The sequence below is a fragment of the Sciurus vulgaris genome (assembly GCF_902686455.1).
Source record: "Sciurus vulgaris genome assembly, chromosome: 8".
Lineage (NCBI taxonomy): Eukaryota > Metazoa > Chordata > Mammalia > Rodentia > Sciuridae > Sciurus > Sciurus vulgaris.
Genome location: NC_136468.1, coordinates 88,863,527 through 88,878,845, shown reverse-complemented (window position 1 = coordinate 88,878,845; position 15,319 = coordinate 88,863,527). Strand labels below are relative to the sequence as shown.

The 15,319-nt window shown below is 32.9% G+C and overlaps 1 protein-coding gene across 3 annotated transcripts in view; it reads right to left on the bottom strand.

The window, feature by feature from the left end:
• TAX1BP1 (Tax1 binding protein 1) overlaps positions 1-15,319 on the bottom strand; it is a 76,483-nt gene that overhangs the window by 42,824 nt on the left and 18,340 nt on the right. For all 3 annotated transcript variants that reach the window (XM_079152555.1, XM_079152557.1, XM_079152556.1), the window contains exons 3-5: positions 9,656-9,758; positions 8,231-8,418; positions 5,000-5,158 (exon numbers count right to left, since the gene is read on the bottom strand). In XM_079152555.1, coding sequence (XP_079008681.1) covers positions 5,000-5,158; positions 8,231-8,418; positions 9,656-9,758 — 450 coding nt within the window. The remainder of the gene's footprint in view (positions 1-4,999; positions 5,159-8,230; positions 8,419-9,655; positions 9,759-15,319) is intronic.

Sequence of the window (15,319 nt, the reverse complement as noted above, 5' to 3'; positions counted from 1 at the left end):
GCTCAATCTGTGGCACCAAAATTAAATAAATAAATAAATAAATAAATGGGAGATTAGTAGAACAGAAGAAAGGGACCAAGGAATGGGAGAAGGCGACAGAAAAGGAAAATACTGGGGAATAATATTGGTCAAACTGTATTGCTATAGTGTGTATATGGACAAATATGCAACAACCAATTACACCATTATATACAAATATAATGCACCAATAAAAAATTTGGAAAAAATAATATCATTTGTTACATGGAAAGAACTCAATGCATACTTTAGACTCCAAAAAACTGAAAACTCTAATGGGGTTCTGTTTTTTAAAAGATCAATTAGATCTACTCTCTTTTTTTTTTTTTTTTTTCAGCGCTGGGGATCAAACCCAGGGCCTTGGGCTTGCAAGGCAAGCACTCTACCAACTGAGCTGTCTCCCCAGCCCTAGCTCTTTTTAGTCCCATTTAACAAATAAGATTTGTGCTGGGGAAGTAGCTCAGAGGTACAGCAACTGCCTAGCATAGATGAAGCTCTGAGTTGAGTCCCCTAAAGTGCCAAAAAAAAAAGTTAAAAACAAGATTCAATTGAAAGGTGTTATTTCTCTGAGCCTCAGTCTCAATCTTTCCATTTTCAAATGTCACTCCAAAATATAAAAACAGTAGCACAATGAATATACAAATAAACTGCTGATTTTTCCAGATGACTATAATAAACACAAAGATGGGATAAAAAACTCATTAACACAATGGAATATTATTATGGCAATAAAAGGAATAAATTACTGATATATATCACAACACTGAAGAACCTTAAAAACATTATACCAAGGAAAAGAATCAAGTCACAAAAGGCCCCACATTCTATGATTCCATCTGTATGAAATGCAGTAGTTGCCTGGGACTAGGGAAAAGTATGGGAAGGTAATTGGAGAAAGACTGCAAATAGGTACAAGCTTTCTTTACGGGGTGATAAACATGTTATAAAATTAGATACAGTAAATGCTTGCATAATTTTGTTAATATACTAAAATCCACTAAATTGTACTCTTTAATGTAGTGAGCTTTATGGTATATAAATTACATCACAATAACCTGTTTTTTAAAAGATCAATTAGATCTACTCCCACCTTCAGCCCTCAGAAGTAAAGAGCAGTGGTTAAGAGCACTGAATAGAACCATGCTACCTAAAGTGTACAACTTACTAACCCTGAGATTATGGGCAGATTAAGTAGCCTTTCTATGCTACCTCTAAAAATCCAATTAATAGTGTCTTCATCATAAAATTGAGTTCGCATATATAAAACACACAGATCATTACCTGGCTTTTACTAAGTGCTGTAACATTTTTAGTAATCAGACATTTACAAGACAGAAAACTCCATACTTAACATTAAGACTAGAAATGAATGCAAAAATTACTCCTTAATAATGAAAGTTAATTTTATATATAGATTGTACAAGAATAATAGAATGCATACCACAATAACCTAAGGGAAATACAGTATGTAATTTATGATTTCTTAATTTATAACCATTGTGTAATTTTGGTTTTAGTCTACTTTGTAATCCTACCTTATTTTCTCAATTACATAATAACTAAATTAAAAACAATGTTTTGATAATTTTAACATCCAATTTTTAATTTATAAAATTAAAGAGTTTAAGTTACTAAGAGTTTAATTTAGTTTTAATTATTATAATTTTCTCTGTGCTATACTATAGTGGTAAAATCTTTTATCAAATAATAAAAGATGAAAGATTTTGTTTATAAGTAATTATAAACAACTTACTTTTAGTTTGGCAACTATTAAATGGGTAATAAGCCAATCACACTACATTTTATAAAGCAATTTCTTCTATTATGAAGAAATCAAAGATCTCTACTGATTGCATTTATAGTTAAGTGACCATGGCAAATTTTTAAAGAAACTATAAATGATATAGCCTAAGTCTTTCAGATATTCAAGTTTATATACTCAGTACCTCAAAAAAAATCTACAGAACTATTATATTATTTTTGGTTTTTTTTTTAATTCATACCATGGAATAGATTTAAAACAAGTACCAAAAGATGTCATGAATTTTATAAGCCGCCTACCAAGATCAGTTTGAAAGGTTCTAAGTTGTTCTAGCTGCACAGCATGCACATTTGATAGAGGATATAATTTTGGAGGTAAAAAGCAAATTCATAAAAATTAGAAGTCCCTTGACTTCTGGTATCAAAAAACTCTTCTTTCTCATAGCAAGCAATTATTTTATCACCACAAATAAGCAATAGCCAAAATACACGTTTCTATAACTTAACACTTTTTTTTTTTTTTTTAAACGTTACACATATATTTTTAGAATCTAGGGAATATGCTATGAATTTCCATTCATGTTGGACAACACTATTCATAGTCCTTCCTTGGTGATTCTCTAGTTCATCATTATGAAAAATAGTAAGATAGTAACAGCTGCTTATATTAAGGGAGAACTTTCTATATTTCAAGTACCATTCTAGGTTCTTTTATTACCATTTTCTAAAATCCAGGGTCTCATTAAAACATCACTTGCAAGTACCTTCTATAGCGTTAGTCCCAATGCAAGAATACCAGCAGAGCTGTTTCTTCCAAGATTAATAAAGCTCATTAAGATTTCAAAGGTGCCATTAAAACTTCTGCTGAACACCTCTTCTGGGCATCAAGGCCACAATCTCCTACAAGTTTTGCTTCATTAATCCTTTGAACTTCACCTATCATTTTCTCAACCTCAGTTTACTTGAGCCTTGTCTATAGTATTTATCACACTCTATCACCTAGACAGAGAAAGACTATGACTACTTAAATCTATTAACATTCAACAGAACTAAAGGCATAGCCTGATATAACATTAATAATTTCAAATTTTAAAAGACCTATCATTCTGCCATTCCTACTCTCCCAATCATCCTTACTTTCAAGGCAATCAGTCAAAACCTCAAAGATCACTTATCAGGATATTCTTGATCTCACAGGCTTAAGACATGCTGAAACAGACCAACAGACCATTTTCATGGGTAACCTATCGTACCTCCAACCTTCTGGCTTATAATAGAGTGAAGGAAAAAAAAAAAAAAGACTGGCATTCCACGTCAGAAAACAGCCAACTAAGAGGCAAAACATGTAAAGAATGGAGAAACAAAGAGTAATACTATAGAAATAGCAAGGGAATTATAAGAAATAAGTTTTTAAAAAAAGAATTAGCTGAAGGTCCTAATAAACATAGGCACATATTATATGTAACTTTTACTCTATTTTAATATTTGATACACCTGCTTTAAAGTTCAAATGAAAGAAGTGGTTTTCTAACCAAATAGAAAACTACTTCCAAATAGACCCTACTTCATATGGTCTCTACTGCAACAAAATGTTCCCCAAGAGTAACATCAGAGGAATAACTTTTTAACTAAAAAGGCTAAAAAGGACAGAAACTTCACATTCATAAAGAAATTTACAAATGTACATATTACTTGATATGCTTACTCTCTACCTCAAAAGAGTAATCTTCAAAAAAAACTGGACAAAGGGAAATTTTTTCACTCTACCTTTTAAAAAAATCACTGTGTTCAGGTATGCAATATGCAACTACTCTGCTGGAGTATAAAAATTAGAATCACTGCAATTGTTAACTGTTCAATTAACAATTACAAAGCAATTAATTACGATAGTATTTCTTAGACTTCAAAAGAACGGTGGAACATACCCTTCCTACAGGGAATTACTATTCAACCCTGTCAATAGACATAGGAATATTCAATTGGCTAAACTGAGACTGTGATAAACATAGTAACAATCTGTGTAACCTTTATCGGAACAACTTTTCTCTTGAAAATATGGAATCAATGACTAAGTGAGTGTTTCTCATTTTGGGGGTGGGGCAGTTACTAGGGATTGAACTCAGGAGTACTCAACCACGGAGCAACATCCCCGGCCCTATTTTGTATTTTATTTAGAGACAGGGTCTCACTGAATTACTTAGCACCTTGCTTTTGCTGAGGCTGGCTTTGAACTCTCGATCCTCCTGCCTCAGCCTTCGAAGCTACTGGGATAACAGGCATGCCCAGCAACTTTCTCTTTCATTCTTATTTTTGGTTTCGAACTCAAATCCTTTTGCATCTCTAAGGAAGCTAAGATATTTTCTGTTTATACTTCTTTTTCTTTGCTCAAGAAGTAATGCCAAGGGCCGGGGAGATAGCTCAGTCGGTACAGTGCTTGCCTTGCAAGCACAAGGCCCTGGGTTCGATCCCCAGCACCGCAAAAAAAAAAAAAAAAAAAAAAAAAAAAAAAAAAGAAGTAACGCCAATTCGAACTAGGTGGGTTTTGTTTGTCTGTTTGTTTGTTTTGGTACCAGGAATTGAACCCAGGGGCACTTAATCACTGAGTCACATTCCTAGTCTTTTTATTTATTTTTTTTGAGACACAGTCTCACTATGTTGCTTAGGACTTTTTGCTGAGTTGCTGAAGCTGGCTTTGAACTTGTGATCCTTCTTTGCCTCAGCCTCCTGAGCCACTGGGATTATAGGTGTGCACCACCACGCCCAGCTTCCTAAGTGTTTTTTAAGATAATTTTATCATATTTCCCACATCATGAATTTCAAAATTTTGTCTAAGACTATATCTTATTTCACTAAATCCTTCTCTAAGTAATATTTCTTTATTCTAACTTTCCTTGACAAGTGTTTTTTCACTGTATTTCAAAACCCTCCCCCCCTCAAAAAAATCAATTAATCTTGAATTAGATGTAAAACATCTGGAAATAATTGTCAGGGACTATATCATCAAGACTAACACTAAAAGTCTAGAAGTATTTTAATTATCTTCAAACATAAAAGAAGCTATTTTGGCCATAGCTTAATAGGAACTGATCTACTCTTCTATAAATATCTTTTTTAAATGCTTTTTTTTCAATAACTGGTTTTCGCTCTTATTCAGTTCTTGAAAGATGGGTTTCAGGCAACATATCATCAACTCAACTCTGTTAAATAGGACACAACTAACCTTTTGCTCTGCTTGCAGGTGCTCACATCTTTCCTTCTCATTGTGAAGCTCTCTTTCCATTCTTCCAACTTGTTCTCGAAGTTGTGCTGTTTCTTTTTCTAGAACAGCAATCAACTTTAACAATTCTTCTTTTTCTTTCATGGTTTTCTCAATTTTCAGCTGTGAAATAAAAAATGCAAATAGTATTACTGCAAACTTAGCTTTTCATTTCAAACAGTGAAGAAATTCACAGAACAAAATTTTACAGTCTACCTACTTCATATCAATCAGCTAGTTACATGAATCATAAATTTAAACTTTCTTTTGATTGGGCAAAGAAGGAAATATTTTAAAAGAATTTATGAAGTTGCCTTCTAATAATTTTTCAAATCAACAATGAAAAAGACATACTGAATATCATAATTACTCAGCTTTCTTATCCAGAGCAGTAATCAAACACATTGGCAAGAAAATTTGTACCTCTTCATGAATGCAAACTCGCACACATGTGCTTCTATTTGGCTAAGTTAAACCAATCTTTATAAATAAAAATGCAAACTTTAAGACAAAAATGCAGACTGTAACAACACATTAAGAATATAACTGATTCTTATGAGAATACAAATTAGATCAGAAAAATCTGAACTCCAATATTAAAAAAAAAAACAGTCTTAATTGGGGACCTAAAATGGTAGTGAATAAAATGGTTACTATTTCTCTTACAGAAAGAATTCTTTCCTTCTAATCAGAGAACAGAAACTCAGAGGGAAGACTCCACAGAGGAGGCAGGTGGTAAAATACGCACCCCCCATACACCTTAAGTTTTCCAGGATTTTAGAATCAAAGTGATTAAACTCTAAAATGACTCTCATGAAAGGTGAATAGCTGAAAACTTTTTGAATGACCCTTCTACCTATACCAAAAGACCAAATCAAAATGCCAGGAAAAATACTTTCAAAAGGGAAAAGTGTATTTAATCACTAAACTTATTTTATACTTTATTTAAAAAATAATTTGTGATAATTACAATAAACAGCATTCAATTAAGTCAACAGAACATTAGTCTACAATTTTAATGGTTAACATAAAATTTAGCATAAAATCTGGCTCAAAATTTGTTGGCAAAATGAAAATACATCTTGATGTACTAAAACAGAAACATTAATTATTAGAAAACCACTTCTCCCTCCATGATTTATTTAACTTTACGAAGTTTACTAAAACTTACACAGAAAATCTTAAAATTTAGATAAAAATGAATAAAAATCTAATTTCTGCTTGACAGTTGATATTATAAAATCTTTCCAGCACATAAAATAGATTTTACCAAAAAACCCTTTATACCTCAGTTCACTATATTAATATTTCACAATGTGTACTTTCTCTTTATATACTTACGCTTATTTATGTAAATTTTTTTCTTTCTTCCCTTTTCTTACAAAATCATGTGAAACAAAATTGGAGACACTTAACTCTTAAGTACTTCAGAGCAATCATCTAAAAGGCCAGGCTGGGGGCGGGGTGGGGGTGGGGAGTCTCTTTTTCGACAACTATTATCATAGCTACAAAAAATGTTGTCTCATCCAATAAGCAGGCAATAGTCAAACATCCTTTACTATACCCAAATTGTCTCTTTTATAGCCTATTATCCAATTCAGGTTCACATGTAGCATGAGTATGTCTCATTAATCACCTTTAATGCCACTGGGTCTCAAATGTTTCACAGCTGTATTGATTTTGTGATGTATTAGACAAAATCACCAAAAATTTTAATGAATGTGGAAATTTAAAAGACTTGTCAAAAGATGGTCAGAAAAAATTCTCAGAAATAGTTAAGAGAGCAATTTAAATTTTCTTTATAAATGTACCCTTTGTAGAAGGGAAGGAAGGAATAAATTAAATTTGTGCTATGTCCCAATTTACTTGGCAAAAAAGCACAAGAGAAATGTGAATACCAAAATGCCTACCGCTTTTCTGTTGGAGTGCCTGGAATCAGGGTGGTCTAAGAAGTATTCAAAAAATTGTAGTATAAATGCTAACAGCATTCTTCTTAAGAGCTAGGTTTGTTTCAGCATCTTTGACTAGCATTCAAATACCAGGCTAAAAACCTTGATCATCAGGCAGTTGTCACCACAAAATGTTCTAGTCACCTTATAAAAGTTACATTTCTTTATTCAAGATAAGAGAGGAATTTCTGGAAAAGGGAAGGAAAGACATGGGAGAATTCACAATAAAAAAATGATTCATTCCTTCTAACCTTCTAGTCTGGCTATCTAAAAATGTAACTTTTTTTTCCCCCGATAATCTCAGTTCTTTAACATAAATAAAGTAAAATCAAAGAAATAAAATGTTTTAAAAAGATCCATCTGACTATAATGAAAATGTAACAACCTATAATAAATAAAATATGAATGTAAATTAACAAAAAATATACATTGAGTCAATTGGAAAAACTTTTTTTTATTACAACAAAGGGCATTAACTACAAAACAACTAAGTATAGCATACTAGTTTGAGGGGCATAGAACAGACACTAGAAAATGTGATCTTACAATGAGAAAGAATGTTGTTTTATGCTCTCTTTCAAAGACTACTAAAATTTAAGACATGCAAGCAATATTATACAGCCAATGACATAACTACATTATTCAATTTTTTAAGAAAGTAAAAGACCTTTTCTTTATAAATTATGGTTAATCTAGGTTTATTCATTTGATCAGATGTACAAGGAAAAGAATAACTAAAAATACTCAACTGAAATTAAGAGACTGGGGATGCGTTCCCAGTTCACTACCATACCACAGAAAACATATTCATGGTAAAACAAAACACAATTCACGGTAAAACAAAACACAATTCACATCTAATTACCGTTAAGATTTACCACTTTATGCCACTATCCCAACCAACATCATCCCTCAAATCTGTACTATTTAACAATCAACAGTCTGAGCCTCCATGAAAGAAAAAAGGTTAGGATAAGGGAACATAAAGTTTTAGGCCTAAATTATCTCAATAGGGATTTAGTACATTACCTATTACACATAAAATACCATTAGGCCCTGGGGACAGTCCTTGCCACAACAGAACCCAGAAATAAAGACTGTTCTAACCACCTTTTAAAAAGACATTCCTAAGTTTATTAGTTAAAAAAAAAAAAAAAAACCTTGATTTTTATGAATACTCTTCCATAACCTGAAAGTTCTTAAAATGCCAGCCAACATGAGCTCTTAGCTCCATGTTGATACCAACCTCAAGAAGGCCAGCTTTTGTGGTCACTACCAACATGTCAGAATTTCCCTCATCTTCCATAGTAAGCAACTCTTCAACTGGAGAGGAAGCTCGAAATTGGAAAGGTGTACTTGCTCCACGAATTTCACCCTTATGGGTAACATAACAGAACTGATAAAATTCTCCATCATCATTTGGAAGGTAATATCCTAAGAGATGTTTAACAAACAAAAAGACAAAAATTATTAAAACTGCTATTATAAAATTATTACTACTTCAATTTACTTTAACAATACTTGTCATCTCTCCTTTCTTCCACGGCTCTTAGCACCTATCTGGAATATTTCTTTTCCTCCTGTTGTTCACAAATATATCCGGCAAAATGAGACTCTTCTTTTTCCTCAAATATACTCAAATTTTTCATCTCTTAGACCTAGACTTATATTCCCAGAATATGCTCTCCTACTCTGCCCCTTCACTGGGACAAAATCAACTCATCTGAGAGGGGAAAATACGTACTTTGGAAAGGAAAGACCCAGAATAAAAATCTAAGGAACATGCGAATATGTAAAGAAAACGGTTAACTAAAGCAATATGCTACACGTGTGAACTGTGTAAAGGCAAACAGATGATGAGGACCACTGGTGCAGGACAATAAAAATAAGCTTGGAACCATACAGATCTACTCATATTCAGGAATTAAAAATCTGTATGTGATGCCAAACTAAGATAAAAATAAATTTTGTTATTTATATCCATTTTACAGGAACCTTCACATGTTTAAATCCTATCAACCATCTTGGTGGTTTCCATCTAGATTACTTTCCTCCTCTCTAATTTGCTACATTCTTTTTTTTTTTTTAACAAGGTCACTCTGAATTAATTTTTAACTGATACATAAAACACAAAAATTGCACATATAAATAAGACACTGATGTGATGTGTCAATACGTGCATACATTGTGTAATTAGGCTAAATGTGTCTATTCCCTCAAATATCACTTCATAGCAAAAAGTCAACATTCTTCTTGCTTTTGAGAAATATAGGATATATTCATTATCTATAGTATCCCTACTGTGCAATAACACAACAGCACTTACTCCAATTTAACTGCAACTTAGTACCCATTGATCAAATTCTTCCCATGACTCCCACTCCTAATATTAGCAATAGTATTGTTTTTGTAATTAAAAAAAAATATCAAAAGTGAGATCTAGAAAGCAATTCACTGTCTTCAATGAAATGTTAATTTAAAAATTTCTAAATGTTTATTAAAATATCATGTGGCCTATACTTGATATTTATACTATGATGATTTCTACTAACTAAGACACTTAGTTTAACTCTGGTACCCAGACATGCCTCAACAATCATAACAGGGTACAATTTTTTTAACAGTAGTAAGACATTTGGTCTTGTCAAGTTCTAAAGTTCTCATTATTTACCTTGAAATGTTAGTACACAGTTGACTGTTGATCCTTCTACATAATGTTCAGGCATAGGGGACCATAAAAATGTATAATAATCACGAGCAGTACTCCACCCAACCTAAAGGGGAATAACAAAAAGGGGGAATATAAGTTAACAGTTTAATATTATTCAGGTATCTCACAGCATTTTTATTTACTATATCCTAAAGTTAAAATAGGCATTTAATGTTTACAAATCAAGTATTTTTAAAAGCATGTCTTTTTTTTTTTTTTTTAAGCCAAAGCCTAATGCTATAAAAACCTACAAAGATTAAGTATCGGAGTTTTTACCATGTATTCAAATAATTTACTATCTAATTTCTCAAGAGTAATCTATAATGCACATGATCAAATACAAAACATCTATTTTGCTTAAAATCTGAGGTGACTAAACAGGATTTTTAAAAACTTATTCTTTTATACCTTAAATTTAAGTTTATCATTTTTTCTTACACCCTCCCTTCCACTTAAATCCACTAGCTAAATTCACTAATCTCTCATCCTTGGCAAGTCTTGCCTATACGTAATTTATAAATTTATACAGATTTTTCACATCAAGATGTTTATATATAAAAATAAACCATTATATCTCACTTACTACTAAAATGTTTCACCCTAAAACACAAATACATATCTAAATCTGTATTGTCCTAGTAAATTATACAGTGTTAAACACTGAATTTTAGAGATGTTTAAAACATGTACTTGATATCCACTTCTTAGTAATATTATAAGAAATTATGCATTAGCCACGGGTGTATATTGTATATGTTCTATGATTCTGACTGCTCTAAGATTACAGACAACAGAATATTGAAGCTGAGTATGTCATTTATTTGTGAGAACGAACATATAAAAAACTGTTAACTTTGATTATGGATATGTGATTTAAATAATACCAGACACAGCAATAACCTATACAGTTCACTGAATGTTTTGTTTTGTTGGCTTACTATTGTCATCTTCATTTTACAAACCAAGAAACAAGTAAATGGCTAGTAAAAGGCAGTCAGAATTAGAACCTAAAGCTCTTCACCACCAAAACACTACTCTCTCTCAGCAAAATAGAACATAATCTTCATACGTTCTGAAACTCCACCTCCTTCCTTCCAACCCTACTGCTATGACTATATAATTCCTAAAGAAATACAACTGACAAAAGAAAGTAAGGAAAAGAGGGGAAGCTCTGTGCCTAGGTGTCCTCCATGAGAAGAGATAAGGAAAAGACATAAAGGGGAAGTGATATAAATAAGACAGCAGAATAGGTAGCCAAGACCTTGTTCTCCCACAGAGATATCAATTTAACAATATACAGTCCTTTATGAGAACTCCAAAAGCCAATTGTAGTACACACAGGCAAGCTCAAAGCTAAGAACAGTTGCACTAAAAAGTGTAAGAGCAATTTCATAACAACCACAACAGCCCTTCCCGTATACTGGCAAAATTTAGCAAGATGAGAAGGAAGATCTCAGTTCACAGTTTCTCCCTTGAGAGGGAAACAACAACAAAATACAAATCCAACATTCTGGAATTTTAGTGAACTGTTCAAGTTTCTGTCTTGCTTAACATGGGACTAACAGAGAACCAGCTTACTTTATTTACTCTGACACTGTGGAGAACAAAGGACTGCTCAACAGCTTTTTACATTATGAGAGTATCATAGGCAGACACCAGAGGGAAAAAGTACAAACTCCTAAAAAAGGAATCTGCAAACATCCCTGTCTGGGAAATTAACATGCAAACACCCAGAGAAGACACATCCAAATAAAAGGGTTAAGGGGCCCCCAGAATCTAGACAGGTCATTTGGTGAAGGTTATTCCCTTCAGTTTGAAAAGGTTAAGATAGGTAGGTGCTTTATCAAATGCACAAAATAACAACAAAAAAATAATAATAATGCTGCCAAAAGAAATAAGTCTTGAGAAAATAACAGTAAAGAAATTGATTAATGGGGGCTGGGGAGATAGCTCAGTTGGTAGAGTGCTTGCCTTGTAAGCACAAGGCCCTGGGTTTGATCCCCAGCACCCAAAAAAAAAAAAAAAAAAAAAAAAAGAAACTGATTAATGAATTACCTGACAAGGAATTCAAAATAATCATCAAAAGAAGCTCAGCACCCTATCAGAGAACAACATAATCAACTAAACAAAAATCATGAGAACACATGAATGAGCATACCAATGAAGAAAGAAAAACTAAAAAGAACCAAATAAATTTTGGAGCTTAAGAATATGATAAATGAATTGAAAAATTCCAGAGGGTTTTTAACAGCTGACTTAAGCAGAATAAGGGATCAGCAAACTCAAGAGGTCATTTGAAACTACTGAATCAAGAAACAACAACAGAAAGTTGGGGGGAGAAAAGTAAAACCTAAGGGACTTATGGGAAACCATCAAGCAGATAATATACTCATTATCAGAGTTTCAGAAAGAAAATCAGGGATGGGTAAAAAGTAAAAATAATAGCTGAAAACTTCTCAAAATGAAAAAAGAGATGAGAATAGTGGCAACATTACTATTACCTAGCTACTCTGGAGGCTGAGACAGAAGGATTGAGAGATTAAGGGCAAATTGGGCAACTTTGGGAGACCCTATCTCAAAATAAAAAGGCTAGGGATATAGCTCAGTGGTGAGCACCACCTGGGTTCAATTCCCACTACACACATCAAAAACAAAACAAAGTAAAACATAACAAATCTGAAAAAGAAAATGAAAAACCAAATTCAACAAGCTCAAATTCTCAAAGAGGAAAAGCCCAAAGAAGTTCATACCAAGATACATCACCATCAAACTGTCAGTAAAAGAAAATCTTGAAATGAGCAAAGTGACACATCAAAGAAAACTTTTATGAGACTGTGGGGAGCTTTCTCAGCAGAAAAATTGTAGTCCAAAAGGCAATCTTGTAATACTGTAATAGCAATTACAGAAATGCAAATCAAAACTACTCAAGATTTCATCTTGCTCCAATCAAAATGGCAATTAACAACAATAAATGTTGGTGAGGATGTAAAGGTACATTGCTGGTGGGAATGCTGACTGGTGTAACCATTATGGAAAGCAGTATAGATTCCTCAGAAAACTTGGAATGGAATCACCATTTGACCCAGTTATCACACTCCTCGGTTTAATATACCCAAAGGACTTAAAATCAGCATACCACAGTGATACAACCATATTAACGTTTATAGCAGCCCACTCACAAAGGCTCAACCATGGAACCAACCTAGGTGTCCTTCAACAGATGAATGGATAAAGAAAATGTAAGATATAAACACACACACACACACCACACACACACACGACTATTACTCATCTTTTTTTTTTTTTTTTTTTTTTGGCAGTGCTAGGGTTTGAACCCAGGGCCTTGTGCTTGCAAGGCAAGTACTCTACCAACTGAGCTATATCCCCAGCCCTATTACTCAGCTTTAAAGAATGCAATTATGGCATGTGCTGGTAAATGGATGGAGGTGGAGAATATCATGCTAAGCAAAATATGCCAAACCCAAAAAATCAAAGGCTGAATGTTTTCTCTGATATATGGATACTAATTCACAATAAGGGTGGGGTTCAGGGCTAGGGAAGAAGAGAATTACTTTAGTTAGAAGGAAGTGAAGGGAGGGGATGGAGTATAGGGGTAGGAAGGATAATAAGAGTGAAACAGACATTATTATCTCATGTACATATATGACTGCATGACCGATGTGATCCTACAATATGTACAATTAGAAAAATAAGCAATTATATTCCATTTATGTATGATTTATCAAAATGCATAAATAAATGCACTTTACTGTCATGTATAACTAATTAGAACAAATTTTAAATTTTTTTTAAAAAGGGACATTATGTAAAGATAAAAGATTCAACTGACCAGAAAGCTGTAACAATTATAAATATATACACACCTAACAGCAGACCATCCAAATATATGAAGCAAACAATGACAGAATTAAAGGGAGACAGAAACAGTAACACAATAATAGATTTCAATACCTCTGTTTTAACAATGACTAGATCAACCATTGAACCGACCAGTGAAGAAACAAAGGATTTAAACACTATAAACTAACTGGACCCAATATTTTATACAGAACACTGCCCAGTAACAGAAGAATACACATTCTTCTCAAACACACATGAAATATTTTATAGGATACATTACATTAGGACACAAAACAAGTCTTACTAGGGGCTTTAGGTGTAGCTCAGTGGTACAGACCCCAGCTTCACAAAACAATAAGGCTTAATAGAATGTAAGAAATACATTTTCCAGCCACACCATAATTAAACTTGAAATCAGCTTTAAAAACTGGGAAATTCACAAATATGCAGAAAATTTAACAGCATACTCTTGAACAACCAGTAGATCAAATAAGATATCATAGGAGAACTTAGAACATATCTAGACAAATGAAAACTAAAATACAATAAACCAAAACTTATAGGATGCAACAAAAGCAGTACTAAGAGTATGTAGTAGTAAACACCTACCTTAAAAAAGACCTAATTTATTTATATCTCAAGAAACTAGAAACAAAATTAAATTCAAAGTTAGCAAAAGGAGAGAGACTAGAGGAGAGACAGAGTACACAAAGAGGGAAAAATCAACATAATTGCTATTGTTTAGATATAAGGTATCCCTCAAAAGCTCACTGTGTGAGACAATACAAGAATATTCAGAATGAAGTTAGATTTTGAGAGCTATAACTTAATCAGTGGACTAACCCACTGATGGATTATTTGGGTGGTAACTGTATGCAGGTAGGGTGTAGCTAACGAACTAAGTCCTAGGGGCATACCTTTGAGTTTTATATTTTGTCCCAAACAGAGCTCTCTGTTTACTGATTATCAATGTCCTGAGCTGCTTTCCTCTGCCATGTCCTTTCACCATGATGTTGGGCCTCATCTTGGGTCCAGAGGTACGGAGTCAACCAACCATGGACTGAACCTCTAAAACCATAAGCCAAAATAAACTTTTCCTAAGTTGTTCTTGTTAGGTATTTTGATCACAGCAACAAAAAGCTGATATTCTTAAATCACTAAGACTTGGTTTTTTGTTTTTTTTTTTAAAGATAAACAAAATTGATAAACCCTTAGTAAACTGGATTAAGAGAAAACAGAGAAGACTAACAAAAATAAGAAATGAAAGTGGAAAATACAACTGAGGCTAGAGAAATAAAAAAAACCCATAAGAGACTACACCAGCAAACTGATTTAACATGGAACTGGATAAATTTTTAGAATTATATAAACGTACCAAAATAATTACGAAGTCTGAAAAGAACTACAACCAGTGAAGATGTTCAATCAGTAATCAAAAAACTTCACAACAAATGAAAGCCCAGGACTGGATAGCATCACTGGAGAATTCTGTAAAGAATTAAAACCAATCCTCCCCAAACTTTTCAAAAAAGCTGAGGGAAACATTTCTAAACTCATTTTGAGGCCAATATTACACTCCTACCAAAATGAGACAAAGATACTACAAGCATACCACTAACAAAAATCCCTAATGAATACTGATTAAAAAAAAAAAAAAAAATCCTCAACAAAAAAACTAGCAACTAAATTCAATAATACTTTAAAGTGATTATACACCATGACCAACTGGGAACTATTCCTAGAATGAAAGAATGGTTCAATACA